Source organism: Sus scrofa, chromosome 13 (genome assembly GCF_054392235.1).
Source record: "Sus scrofa isolate SSC_HxYL_T2T_F1_AM1 chromosome 13, Sscrofa_HxYL_maternal_Yorkshire_Landrace_v2.0, whole genome shotgun sequence".
NCBI classification, from domain to species: Eukaryota; Metazoa; Chordata; class Mammalia; order Artiodactyla; family Suidae; genus Sus; species Sus scrofa.
In genome coordinates this window covers 138,236,839-138,250,846 of record NC_139395.1, presented here as the reverse complement: position 1 = coordinate 138,250,846, position 14,008 = coordinate 138,236,839, and the positions used below count along the sequence as shown (strand labels likewise).

General features: G+C 50.0%; 1 protein-coding gene across 21 annotated transcripts in view; it reads left to right on the top strand.

Moving 5' to 3' along the window:
- Positions 1–14,008, top strand: part of IGF2BP2 (insulin like growth factor 2 mRNA binding protein 2) — a 164,050-nt gene extending 150,042 nt beyond the window's left edge. For 12 of the 21 annotated variants that reach the window (XM_084990626.1, XM_084990623.1, XM_021069998.2 and 9 more), the window contains 6 exons: positions 1,323–1,391; positions 2,183–2,299; positions 6,106–6,180; positions 8,484–8,615; positions 11,408–11,521; positions 12,811–14,008. In XM_084990626.1, the coding sequence (XP_084846752.1) occupies positions 1,323–1,391; positions 2,183–2,299; positions 6,106–6,180; positions 8,484–8,615; positions 11,408–11,521; positions 12,811–12,903 (600 nt within the window). In that variant the 3' untranslated portion in view covers positions 12,904–14,008. Of the gene's footprint in view, positions 1–1,322; positions 1,392–2,182; positions 2,300–6,105; positions 6,580–7,276; positions 8,616–11,407; positions 11,522–12,810 lie in introns of those variants that run through there. The other 9 variants (XM_084990621.1, XM_084990618.1, XM_084990629.1 and 6 more) reach the window with 8 other exon arrangements.

The window sequence follows — 14,008 nt, the reverse complement described above, 5'->3', positions numbered from 1 at the left end:
GAAGTATCCTTTCTGCAAGGTAGAGCTTTGCTAAGCGGAAAAGCTTCAGGAATTCTCCCCCACCCTTTCATGGCCCAAGACAGGGTCCTGCATGGAGAAGGGTCTAGAGCTGACTCTTCAAGAAAGAGTCTTGACTCAGCTTCCTTTCAAAGCAAAGGTTGTCAAGAGAATGCTGGTCTCATAGCCCCCTCTTGTGGGCATGACCTGTCACTGCAGCCCCTTTCCAAGTCATGAGAGCACAAAGGCTTGCATAACAGGAAGGTTCCCTTCCTTTTCAGAGCTGTCCTTCACTGGTGCTGTGGGCACTCAAAGCACTGTTGGAGGAAGCGCCTCACTGTGTTCACATCTCTTTTCCCCTGAGGCCAGAAGTCTACTGTCCAAAGTCAAAAAGAGGAATAGTTTACTTTTTTCCACAGTGAGTCCTGAGGCAGTTATGCCCTGGAACTCCAAATCCAGCTGTATGTTCAGGAACCAGAAGACCCCAGGAGATTTGCTCAAGGGTGCTCAAATGAAAGCTCGGTCCCCTAACTCCAAGCTGCATCGTGTCTGACCTCTGCTAGTTGGACTCGCAGGGATTGATTCCATGGTGCTCAGAGCTGTTTGCCTCCCTTCCCACGGCAGGCATGTCAGCATTGACTTGGCTTATGTGTAAAGCAGTGAACTAGACCTTGCTGACTCTGCTCAATGTCCTGCCCATAAAACATATAAAAGCGGATATATTCCTGTCTTGCAGGACTATTGTATTAATTTATGAATAAAGTATCTAGCACAATGCCTAGGACACAGTAGATATTCAATAGAAAGCTGCTACTTTTTGAAATTAAGGCTATTTTCCTAATAGCTCCGTTTTCTTCTACTACCTGTCCCCGGCTTCCCCCTCCCCAGTATAGATTCATTTTCTCTCTCTTCTCTCTGGATGTTGTTTTCAGTTTCTCTTAATCTCTCCATTCCTCTGAGAGCCTCTGATGGAGCTCACTAATCTGACTTGCTAGGAGCACCTTTCTTATTCAGAGAAACTCTTGGATATTGCCCTAGCACTTTCTGTTCCTGAGAAAATAAAAGCCGCTGGCCCTGCCTCTCTGCCTGAGGGCAGGTGAAAAAGTGTATGTGCATACCACTGCCATGCTGGGTTCCTCGGAAGCCTGGAGCAGGCTTGGCTTGGAAGTGACAGCTTCCAGCCCAGCCAGTGCTCCATAGGGAAGGGAGCAAAGATGTGAGGCGCAGAGGGTGATGGCACAGAGAGCCTGTGTTGCATGTGGGACTCTTGCCTCCCTGAGTTTGGTGAGCGGCCCTGCTGACTGATCGTCTCTCTCCTGCCACAGACCCACTCCGGATACTTCTCCAGCTTGTACCCCCCTCACCAGTTCGGCCCGTTCCCTCATCATCACTCTGTAAGTGCCCGCAGTTCAGCCCTATCTACCACCTGCCCCTCTGTCCTTGGTGGACTGACCAGTGAATACTCATAGGATGCATGCTGGGTCCTGTGGTTCCAGGCTGCCCTGGGGAGTGACACATCGCAGGGCATTGGCAAAGCAGACCGCCCAGCATCCTGCTGGTGCTCACACATCCCACAGGCAGCAAGGAGCAGGTGCAAAGGGGTGATCAGCAGGTCAGATTAGGAGATGATGTCGAACCAGAGAACAGAGTTTCCAATATTCTTTGAACGAAGTCATGCAGATGGCCGTGTCATTCCCATAGATAGCAAGGACCTCAGGCAGCCTCCCCTGTGTCTCTCCAGGCCGGGCCGTCCCTGCGCAGAATAGTCAGGGCAGGCTTAGTTGCAGTCGCATTTTGAACCTGACACCTCTCTGCTAACAATGCAGCTTCTGCCTAACAAGGTAGGCCGGGCAGCACTCCCTCCGGCTGACAGAGTGCCTCGGGCCAGATGTACTTAACAGCTGCTGATTCCCTAGATGAAGACACAGGAGAAAAACATGTTACATTTGAACTTGACAGAAAGCCCATGAACAGACGTAGCCAGCAAACTCAGAGGTGCTCAAAAGAAGTTTGCACTTTGTCGTGTAGTTAGTATGGCCCCTGGTAAGGTTCATTCCTCCGGCTTCCCCCTGCAGCACCCCAGGCCATTTCCTTGGGCAGTAGGACCTCCTGGGGATGCTCTGTAACTGCTGAGTGCCTGGAGCCGTCCTGTGCAAATGTTTTCTGTCTTGTCTTGTCCTTCCAGTATCCAGAGCAGGAGATCGTGAACCTCTTCATCCCCACCCAGGCCGTGGGTGCCATCATCGGGAAGAAAGGAGCGCACATTAAACAGTTGGCCAGATTCGCTGGGGCCTCCATCAAGGTAAATCTGCTCTCGGTGGCTGCTTGTATCCCACCCACTTCCATCTCCACCACCCACCGTGTCTCTTGTTCCTTCTGTCTGTCCTGGGCGACTCTTAACACTATCGACAAAATCCCACAGGATCTGGAAAGCCACCTGCTCTCATCTTTACCTCTCTTGCTTTTTTTTTTTTTTTTTTTTTTTTTTTTTTTGTTCAACTAACAAATGAATTAGGAAACAATACTACGTAACAAAAAAGTCAACCTGGTCTTCGGGGCCCTGCTGACTGACTTTATCTCCAAGAGGATAAAACAAAGGCTGAGGATCCTCCCAAGTGAAGGGAGTGGACCTAAGGGGAGGGATACTTTATACTCAGCCATTGCCAATGCTTTGACTAGTCTCTCTTCAGAAACCCTTGAACTCTGAAAAAATAGCTTGAATGAAAAACTCTGAAAAGCAGTGATGAAGCCATAGATAAACAAAAGCTGGTGATACAACCTGAGAACTGGGACTGAGCAGAGAGGCTCGGGAAGGAAGGGCTCTTGATTTATGCAGTGGCCGAGTGCAGACGTAGCTGCAGTGACATCCTCACATCCTGCCTCCCGAAGCACAATGGGAAGCTGAAAGGGAAGGATTATTCGACCCTGGTCCTGCTCCAAGCCCAGCTATCAGCTCTGACTCACGGGCAGAATGCTGAGCACGTCCCAAGCCTCATGAAACACTCGGAAACAGAGTTTCCGTTGTTACGTAAAATAATTCGCTGCCATGGGACAACCCGGAATTCCGAACAAGAAGTCCCATGACTTGGAAAGAAAGAATGCTTACACTTTCTACCCAAGAAGAGCTGGAATTTCTCCCACAGCAAGTGTGCCGGAGAGAAAACAAACACAAAACATTCTGGGTAGTGCAGAACAAGGGCTGCAGTGAGTCCATGAAAGAATTTTATGTAGATAAATCTTTTCCCCTCTTGGGCCTCATCTCACCTGCAAAGCGCACAGACTGGATAAGAGCCCAAGGTGTGGCTGGACTCTGATGGGGCACCTGGGGCTTTTGTACCCAGCAGACTTGTGAAGGGGAGACCCCAGACCAGGTACAGAAAGGCCGTGCTGGCCCTGCCCTCTGCAGTGGGACGGGTAAGGTGTGGACAACCACTGGACCTTTTAGATTTCAACTAAAAGGAATTTGAGGGACTGTCTCATCAAATCCTCCCTTTTTCCCCTGAGGAAGGTGAGGCTGAGCAGGAACAGGACAGACAAGGCCTACAAGGGGCAGGACTGGCTCTTAGATAGCAGTTCAGCTGACCTATAGGCTACTGAGCACCTCCTGGAGCAGTGACTCCCCACTTACCAAATCGCTCATAAGGAACCTGGGCCCAGAGTTCCACAGATGTGTCAGCGGCTGAAGAATCTGAGAAATGAGAGGGGACCATGCTATCCAATTTCTGGTCCAATGTTTTTGCCACGGCAGCAACCTGAATACTATACTAGAATCATTCCAGCAAGCCATTGGAAAACCAGAGAAGGGTCAACCCCTTGGGCTTCCCCACCCAACATGCTCATAATCTTCTGTGTCCCAGCCGAGTTGGGTGGTGCATAACCTCTGTGATGGGCAAGGCCGGCAGGGCTAGCAGGGAACAGAATGGGATCTGTCTTTCCCCAGAGCAGTGGAGAAAAGGAGAGAAAGTCAGGGAAGCCAAGCATTTATGAAAGACATTTCTGCTTTTAAAAGTCAGTCTGGTTTTTGCTAGATTCCCTTTATTTTGACAAGTCTCTGACAGCATATCTCTAAAGATGGATGACCTCACTAACTCCAGAGACACCCCCCCCAATCCTGCTCCATCAGTCTTTAGGGGCCAACCACTAGATGCTGCTGGGGCAGGGAAAAGCGTTACACTAACATGTGGGAGCAGAGTGCTGGTGTGGGGTTGCTGAGCAGGGAGGGGGTGGTGCACCTGAGATGTTCGGGTTATAGGTAAGAGCATGGGACCTGCAGGCTTTAGAATGCCACACAAAATTCCTGATCCTCACAGCCCTCCTCACCTGTGGCCCTGGTGGTTGCCTCCTTTCTCTGGGTTATTTGCTTCAGTCATAAAATGGGGTTCTCATTGTTAGTCCTCTCAGGGCGTCTGCCTGTGGAATGCTGTTCCAGAACTGCAGGAGCACACATGCGTCTCAGTTCTGGGCTGGGCTGTGAATGCTGGGCAGTGGAGGGATGGGGGTGGGGGGCGGTTCTTTCAGAATCTGAGCAAGGCAGCCATGAGAACCGATTTGATTAACATGAATTGTAAGTTAGCCTTTAGCCCTTCTCAATTTGGGTGGCTAAGAGCTGGGAACCACCAGGTCCATGTTCCTGTCACTCTAGGAAATGAAGATCACATTTAATGCTTGTGGTCTGAAGGGCCAGTCAGTGTGTGGTGACCTGCTGGAGGGCCTCAGACCCCTGGACGCATCTGTGTTTCTTGGCTAAGCCTACTGCCCTGCTGCTGAATGCTGGCAGGTGGTCTGCCCACCACAAAGGGAAGTCCCCCAAGAAGCTTGGTGGTTGGTGACCTGTGTCTCGCCTTCATCCTCGTGCCACTAAGTAGCAAGGGTCAGATCCTCTTTGAAGATGTTGTCGCAGGGCCTCTCCTTCCAGAGTGGGCACGGATCAGAGCAGGCCTCGTATGTGTCCTCACGGTAAAGCTGGGACAGCGATACAGGATACTGAGGCTCTCAGATGCAGCCTGGCTTAGGGCATGTACCGAGAGGAAAACCTAAACTCTGTGAAGGTGGAGGTCTCCCAGGGGAGCCCAAGACAGACAGGGGCTCAGAGACATAAATGTGGAAGCGCCCCTTCGGTGGTGAATCACATTCACTCTGAACAGCTCAGTCTAATGGATTCTGTCTCCCCGAGTCACTGGTTTTGTTTTGCTTTAGGAATACTGTGACCTGTCATTGATCCTGTTTCTTCTTTGTATTTGCTCTTAGCGTAGAATGGAGTCTGTTGTGGCCTAATAACTAAGCCAGTGTCTAGGACCTTATGAGACACATTTGCGTACTAACCTCATTCGTGGCTCATTCCTAAATGTCTGGTGTACTTTTAACTCATTTTAGTTGAAATTAACTTTAATGTTGCTGCAGTGTATTTATTTTTAAAGCTACTCTTAAGGTTTTTGGAATAAGGATATGCGGGGGGAAAATATATAGAGGATCTAACCAGAAAAATGCTTGTTTGGTCCATCATTTGAGGTGCATTACAGAAGTCGTCTGATTCAGAAAGTGAGAGTTAGAAGGAGGTTTTGAGCTTTCCAGGTTCATCCGCCAAGTTTCAATCGGCGGTGGGTGGAGGTGGTGGGGAGGACTGATTTGCAGAGCTGGAGCTGGAACAAAGCTGTCCTCATTCTTGCTCTGGTGCCATCACCATTGATTCGTGTGCCTCAGGGGAGCTGGTGGTTCTAGTCACACCTGCTCTAGTTCAACTGAGAATGTGAACCAGGGTCCCCTTTCTTGCAGGCTGGCTCCAACTTAACTTCTCTGTGGCCTAGCCCTTCCTCTCCTCTGGGCCCTTGGTAAAAGGCCAGTCACTGCTGGTGCTTGGGGCAGGGACAGACAGTCACTGCTAACCTGCTTCCAACTCTTCCTGAGTGGCCAGGGACCCAGATTTGATTTGAGCACCATGGTCATAATTTCCTAAGACCCAGAGTGGAAGTAGCAGGTTCAGACAAAGTGCTGGGTACAAAGACAGAAGCCCTATGGTCTCTTGCTAGTGGTGTGCCATCCACGTAGACAGGAAGGTCTCGGGGAACAGAGCCAAGCAGCAGCATTTCCGTCTTTCTCTCTGAACTACAGATCGCCCCAGCAGAAGGCCCAGACGTCAGCGAAAGAATGGTCATCATCACCGGCCCACCTGAAGCCCAGTTCAAGGTCAGTGCCAAGAAGCCCCTTAGCCCCATAGCTTTAGCAGGCACAACTGCCCCAGACCAGAGGCAGGGTCAAGCTGTTCTTTGGAGGCTCAGTCTCCATATCCCTTCCTGCTCTGGGTCACTAGTCACCCAGCGTCTTCCCACCTTCTGGCTGCTCCCTCTGTGTGGAGCCCTCCTTCCCTTTCCCATGGAAAAGTGGATCATCTGTTAGTGCCCGGTTCAGAGAGCTCCCCCTCGAGGACATCTCTGATCCCTTGGTCATGGTTTTAAAGATGGGGCTTAGGAGTTCCTGTCGTGGCTCAGTGGTAACAAACCCAACTAGTGTCCATGAGGATGCCGTTCAATCCCTGGCCTCCCTCAGTGAGTTAAGGATCCAGCATTGCCGTGAGCTGTTGTCTAGGTTACAGACATGGCTCGGATCCCACGTTGCTGTGGTGTAGACTGGCAGCTGCAGCTCTGATTTGACCCCTAGCCTGGGAACCTCCATATGCCATGGGTGCTGCCCTAAATAAGCAAAAAATAAAAATAAAAAATAAAGATGGGGCATAAACACAGGGTGTGAGGGGGAAATTGCATGGTTTGTTGGAAGTTGTTTGCAGAGCAGGCGGGGTGTGTGCATTGTTTTGTTTTTGCCTTTTTTTTCTTCTCTAGGAAAATTATAATTTGAATTTTCTAAAAGCCAGAAACATAATTATTTATAAACATTTAGTCTTTATTATTTAAAATGAGAAAAAAAATTGACACTTGTGGGAACATTTAAGAACAATAATCTTTCAGCGCATGGATGGATAAACAAAATGTGGTATATCCACATAATAGGATAGCATCCAGCCATGAAAGGAGTGAAATTCTGATGTATACTACATCATGGATGAACACAGAAAATAGTATGCTAAGTGAAAGAAGGCAGACATATTATATATTCCATCTATCTGAAAAGGCAAATCCATAGACACAGAGTAGATTAGTGGTTGCCAGTGGCTGGGGGAAGGGAGGAATTGGTACAGTCTGCTAATAGGTACAGGTTTTGTTTTTTTTGTTTGTTTGTTTTTGCTTTTTAGGGCCGCACCCGAGGCATATGGACAGTCCCAGGCTAGGGGTCCAATCAGAGCTATACAGCTGCCGGCCTGCACCACAGCTACAGCAATGCAGGATCCAAGCCGCATCTGCAACCTACACCACAGATCATGGCAACAAAAGATCCTTAACTGACTGAGCAAGGTCAAGGATCAAACCTGCAACCTCATGGTTACTAGTCGGATTCGTTTCCACTGGGCCACAAATGGGAACTCTGGTACAGGTTTTTATGTGGGGGAATGGTATAGAAATGTTCTGGGTAGTGGTGTAGGTTGTTCAATATAGTAAATATACAAAAAACTACTAGAGTGTACACTTTAAAATGCTGAATTTTAAGTTGTGTACATTATATCTCAATTTTTTAGAAAGTCTTTTAAAAAAGAATAATAACCTCTGGGAGTTCCCTTTGTGGCTCAGTGGAAATGAATCTGACTAGTATCCATGAGGATGTGGGTTCAATCCCTGGCCTTGCTCAGTGGGTTAAGGATCCGGCATTGTCGTGAGCTGTGGTATAGGTTGCAGATGTGGCTCGGATCCTGACGGCTGTGGCTGTGGCTGTGGCATAGGCCGGCCGCTGTAGCTCTGGGAACTTCCATATGCTGCAGGTGCAGCCCTAAAAAGAACAGTAACCTCTTGGCTACCTTAGCTCTGGAATTAGACACCAAAAAGCAAATCCCGGAGTTCCCATGTGGCTCAGCAGGTTAAGGATTTGGAATTGTCACTACTGTAGCTGGGGGGTCACTGCTGTGGCACAGGTTCAGTGCTTGGCCTGGGAACTGCCGTATGCCATGGTTGCAGCCAAATTAAAAAAGCAAATGCCTTACCACCACCCTTGCCTCCATCCTTTAATAACCAGAGGTCTGAACATGTCATGGTAGGTGGAAGGAAGGTGAGAATTCCCTGAATAAATTCATTCAACCCACTGTTTATAGGTACTCAGGATATGGAAATAAGACACATAGTCCCGTCCTGTCCCCTGCCTCCCCCCAACCCCGCCGCCATCCCTACATGCAGAAAGCTTCCTGTGCCATCGTGTCTGTCACGTCTGCAAGGTACCCTCATTGGGTGTGGCAGGTATGTGCCTGCCAGGTCTGAGTGAGCTGAGCTGGGGGCCGGGGCTGTGCTATCGCCTGGACTCACTGGTTCCTGTAGCAGCACTGCTGAAGCAGGTGGACTGGCGGCTAAGTGTCAGACAGGGTGAGAGTCAGTCATGTCTTACTTTCTTAGGCCCAGGGTCGCATCTTTGGGAAACTGAAAGAAGAAAACTTCTTTAACCCCAAAGAAGAGGTGAAGCTGGAAGCCCACATCCGAGTGCCCTCTTCTACAGCCGGCCGTGTGATTGGCAAGGGCGGCAAAACCGTAAGTGTACTCCCAGCTGGCTTCATCTCCTGGCCTGACTTCCCTCAGACCCCCACTGGTTCTTCAAGGACAGAAATGTAATTAGCATCATCCGGAACTGAGGGCCCAAATCTATGGTGCTAAGCCAGGTACCCAAACACCAGGGTCCTGAGCCCAGGAACACTGAGTCTAGGTTATGTGCCAGGAAATAAAGACAGGGATTCTGCCCCCTGCCCTTGTAAACCCACACACAGAGCAGCAGAATGACAGGTAGCAGAGTCTCACCCAGAGTATACGGACATACCTTGGAGCTACTATGGGTTCCAGTTCCAGACCTCTGCAATAAAGTAAGTCACACACATTTTTTGGTTTCTCAGTATGTATAAAAGTTATATTACACTAGACTATAGTCTGTCAAGTGCAATAGCATTATGTCTAAAATAAACAGTGTATATATGCCTTAATTTTTAAAACTTCACAACACTGTAAATCAATAATTTAAAAAAAAATAGAACCTCGTATGTAAGTATGTAATTATAAGACAGACCCAATTTTTGCTTCATTTATTTGCTTTAAACTGGATTTTAACCAGGATTAGTAATGATAAAAAAATATGCCATAGCCACAGCAGTCAGGATTTTAAATAAAAAACACTTTGCTACTGAAAAATGCTAACCATCATCTGAGCTGTCAGCTAGTCAGTCATAATCTTTTTGCTCGTGGAAGGTTTGCAGTATTGCAAGAATTACTAAAATGTTACACAGACCCACGAAATGATCAGATGCTGTTGAGGAAGTGATGACTTGCTTGACGCAGGGTTGCCAGAATCTTCAGTTTGTAGGAAACAGTATCTGTGAATCGCAATAAAGCAAAGCGCAATAAAATGAGGTCTGCCCATACTCACGTGGCAGGCTATTTCTCTAATTTCACTCAGAGACCTGAATGGTGTTCTACACTCTTCTTCTGACTCAGTCTTCAGAATCTCCTGAAAGATGCCTCCAGAGCCCTAAGGCTCCCACCTACAGACCTGTCTTCTGGCTACTTCCCCCAAATAGCCATCTGCTACAGGGAAGCTAGTTTGGCCACAGGTGGTGAGGAGAAAATAGTTTTTTAAAAATTAATCAGCGTTTTCAACCTGAAGGTGGCAGTAACACAGTGCAATTTGCAAAGTGCCAGATCATTAACTCTGAAGCCTATAGGGATGAGCAGGGGGTCCCTCGGGCGCTGGTGTGTTCAAGAACATGACTCACCCACCTGGCAGTGAGGGGCCCCTCGAGAAGCTCCAGTGGCACCAGTGAACACTGGCAAAGTGATAGATAGTGCTGGCTGGTAGGAATTTGGGGGATCTCTAGGGTCCTGTGTGTGTGTGTTTGCTGTTATCTCTACGTGGAAGCTCTTACAGAGGAATCAAACCCAAGTTCTAGACAGAAGGAGTCCCCTTTATGCAGTTTCTGTAGTTTTTCTCTACAGTTGCACAAGATTCCCCAGATCAGGGATGTGATCACCACCCCATGCAACAGGTAAAAGACAGCCAGTGTCGGAGTTCCCATCGTGGCGCAGTGATTAATGAATCCGACTAGGAACCATGAGGTTGCGGGTTCAGTCCCTGCCCTTGCTCAGTGGGTTAACGATCCGGCGTTGCCGTGAGCTGTGGTATGGGTTGCAGACGCGGCTCGGATCCCGCGTTGCTGTGGCTCTGGCGTAGGCCGGTGGCTACAGCTCTGATTCAACCCCTAGCCTGGGAACCTCCATATGCCATGGGAGCGGCCCAAGAAATAGCAACAACAACAACAAAAGGACAAAAAAAAAAAAAAAGACAGCCAGTGTCAACGGGGGAGTTGAATCTGAGCCCTTTGATGTCCTGTGTGGTTACATTAGAACCAGTCACTGAATTCTGTGCACCCTCCGAACCTGTCAACTACCCACTGGGTGCTGGCCAACCCCCATGTGCACTCAGCACTGCGCCAGAGGCTGGGCAGGGGTGGGGGGCGAGCCCTCAGGGGGAAGTCTTGTGGAGGAGGCGCAGGAAATGGATTTTAGATCAGGCACTGGCAGGCACTGGCAGCCTCAGGAGGAGGTGGGCCTGGGATGGAACTGAATGGCAGGGAGGAAGAACAATCCAAGAGGAGGAAAGCAGGAATGACAGTGAAGAGTGGAGAACAGAACAGGGCCTGTGAGGAAGGAAAGTTTACTCTCTGGTGACTCAAGCAAGTAGTCGTGTCCACCCAGGAGAACGTGTCCAGTAGAGAGTTCCTCCCTGGATTATCAGGAGTCCTGGGGTCACTGTGAGCATAAGCAGGAACCACACCGACTGGAATCCCAGAATAAGAATTCATCCTAGGAGTTCCCGTTGTGGCTCAGAGGTAGGGAATTTAACAAGCATCCATGAGGACACCAGTTTGATCCCTGGCCTCACTCGGTAGGTTAAGGATCCAGCGTTGCCATGAGCTGTGGCATAGGTCACAGGTGTGGCTTGGATCCCTCATTGCTGTGACTGTGGCATAGGCTGGCAGCTGTAGCTCTGATTCAACCCCTAGCCTGGGAACCTCCGTATACTGCAGGTGTGGCCTTAAAAAGACAAAAAAAAATAAAAGGAACTCATTCCAGATGCACCTCCATGAAGTCAGGTGCTAGACTCCCTCTCCCTGCCACTGAGCCTCCAGGTGCCCAGTCCAACATGGCCTCGTGTGACCAGGGCCGGTACTCCTCCAGAGGTGTCCTAGGTGGAAGGACAGGACAGCAGACTCCAGCCTCCTTGCCCTCGGCCACTCCCCTCTCCACTTCCTGCTGAGCCCACTTTTCTCCCTTTACAGGTGAATGAACTGCAGAACTTAACCAGTGCAGAAGTCATCGTGCCTCGTGACCAAACGCCAGATGAAAATGAGGAAGTGATTGTCAGAATTATCGGGCATTTCTTTGCCAGCCAGGTACCTGTGCTGTGACAGTCTCTCCTGCTAACCTTTTCAAGTCTCTAAGCACTTGGTGACCTGTCAGGTGGCCCCAGGCCCTACACGCCCCACTCCCACATACAGATGGAACAGGGCAGGGGCGACTGGTCCCTGGGTCACCACCCCTCCTCCCAGGCCTACTAGGGGGGCCTAAGGAAGGATGCAGACCTTTGGAGTCAAGCCCGCGTAGCTCAAGCCTCTGAAATGCTAAGCTGCGGGCTCTCCTGTTCCCTTACCCTCCTACTCCCTGCTGGGAGCCATATCCAGGCAAGAAGACCTTGGGCCCTGAAGACCAGCCTGGGTGCCAAAATCCCGCTAGGATGGGTTAAACATGCATCACAGGAGACCCTCATCTCTCTTCCTCTCTACTCCCTCACCATGACAGCCTCGCCAGGACACAGGGCTCCAGTCAGAAGGGCGACTCGCTCTGGTTCTTTTGGATGCTTTGGAGGGGGAGAGAGGGGTTTGGGTTTGGGGTTAGAGCAGGCCCATCCTTGTCCTAAAGGAGCAGAGGCGGTCTAAGCAGACGCTGCAGGTTTGTCTGCACATCATCTCACACTTTCCATGCTGGGCCCTTGCGCCCAGCAAGTGCCATTTAAGGCCCCTGCAGTCAGAGCCTGGCCACACCTCTCCTGCAGCTCTTCCCCTCCCAGCTCCCCCAGTGCCCAGGCCTGGGTCTGAAACCACTGGGCTCCTGCAGGAATTCAGCCTGGGGGTTCTCCCCTCGGTGGGGGCACCAGGGTGGATGAGGGAGCAGGTTGGGGTTCGGTTCGTGTGCTTTCTCCAGTTCAGGGTAGAGTGTCTGAGCCAGTTTCTCACTTCCTCCTCCATCCCATTGACTGTCCATCTTTCCTGGCCATACACCAGCTTTGTGGTAACTCTAGGAGATGAGGTGGGGAGGGCAGCACTGGAAGCTGGAGCCTGTGTGGCTGGGAGGGAGAATGCTGTCTGACCTCTGCAGGCCTCTAGTCACCGGTGCCCGGCTTTTGCTTCCTTGTCCTATCTGTCCCCCAGCTCACTGCAAGTTTCTGGGGTCCCACCCCCCACCCCCACCCCCGCCCAGCAGCCTCGGGGTGGGGGTGGGGAACTCTGCCTTTCTACTTCCAGGCAGAAGAGGCCTCTGGAGTAAGGCCCACAGGTAGATGACACTTTTCTGAGTTTACCTCCTCCCTGCCCCAAGTCCCAACCCCACGTCCCCAGCCCCCACTTCTTGTCCTCAGAACTGGGTTCCTTTTTCTCCCCCGTCCCCCTCCTCTCCCCTGCTGCAGACTGCACAGCGCAAGATCAGGGAAATTGTACAACAGGTGAAGCAGCAGGAGCAGAAATATCCTCAGGGAGTCGCCTCACAGCGCAGCAAGTGAGGCTCCCACAGGCACCAGCAAACAACGGATGAATGTAGCCCTTCCAACACCTGACAGAATGAGACCAAACACAGCCAGCCAGATCGGGAGCAAACCAAAGACCATCCTGAGGAATGAGAAGTCTGTGGAGGCGCCAGGGGCTCTGCAGAGGCCCTGAGAATCCCGGGGGGCCAGGAGGGAGGCGAGAGGGTGGCCCTGGGTGGCCCAGCCTCCCGCTTCCAGCCTCCCCCCGGGCCTCTGCAGGCTTCCCAGCCATGCACCTCACCATCCACTCGGATCTCCTTAACTCCCACCACGCTATCCCTTTTAGTTGAACTAACATAGGTGAACGAACGTGTTCAAAGCAAAGCAAAATTCACACCCTTTTCTTTTTGTGGAAAAGTGTCTCTGTACATGTATGTACATATTAGAAGGGGAAAGATGTTAAGATATGTGGCCTGTGGGTTACACAGGGTGCCTGCAGCGTTAATATATTTTAGAAATAATATATCAAATAACTCCACTAACTCCAACTTTTAATCAATTATTAATTCTTTTTTCTTTTCAAAGAGAAAGCAGGCTTTTCTAGACTTTAAAGTATAAAGTCGTTCTTTGGGAGGTCTAATGGTTTAGTAAGGAGCTTCAAGACCACCCGCACAAAATTCACCCAGAGGGAAATCGCGTCGAAAGGACACTCACAGCAGTTCTGGATCACCTGTGTATGTCAACAGAAGGGATACCGTCTCTCTGAAGAGGAAACTCTGTCTCTCTTCATCCCTTTCTAGCTCACACACCCATTTCTCTTTGCTTCACAGGTTTTAAACTGGTTTTTGCATACTGCTATATAATTCTCTGTCTCTCTCTGTTTATCTCTCCCTCCCCGTCTTCTCCATCCCCATTCTCTTTAATTCCCTCGTCCCTCTGTCTCCATCCCCACATCTACGCACCCCCAGGCAAAGCAGTGCTCTGAGTATCACATCACACAAAAGGAACAAAAGCGAAACACACAAACCAGCCTCAACTTACACTTGGTTACTCAAAAGAACAAGAGTCAATGGTACTTGTCCTAGCATTTTGGAAGAGGAAAACAGGAACCCAACCAACCAACCAACCAAACAAAGAAAAA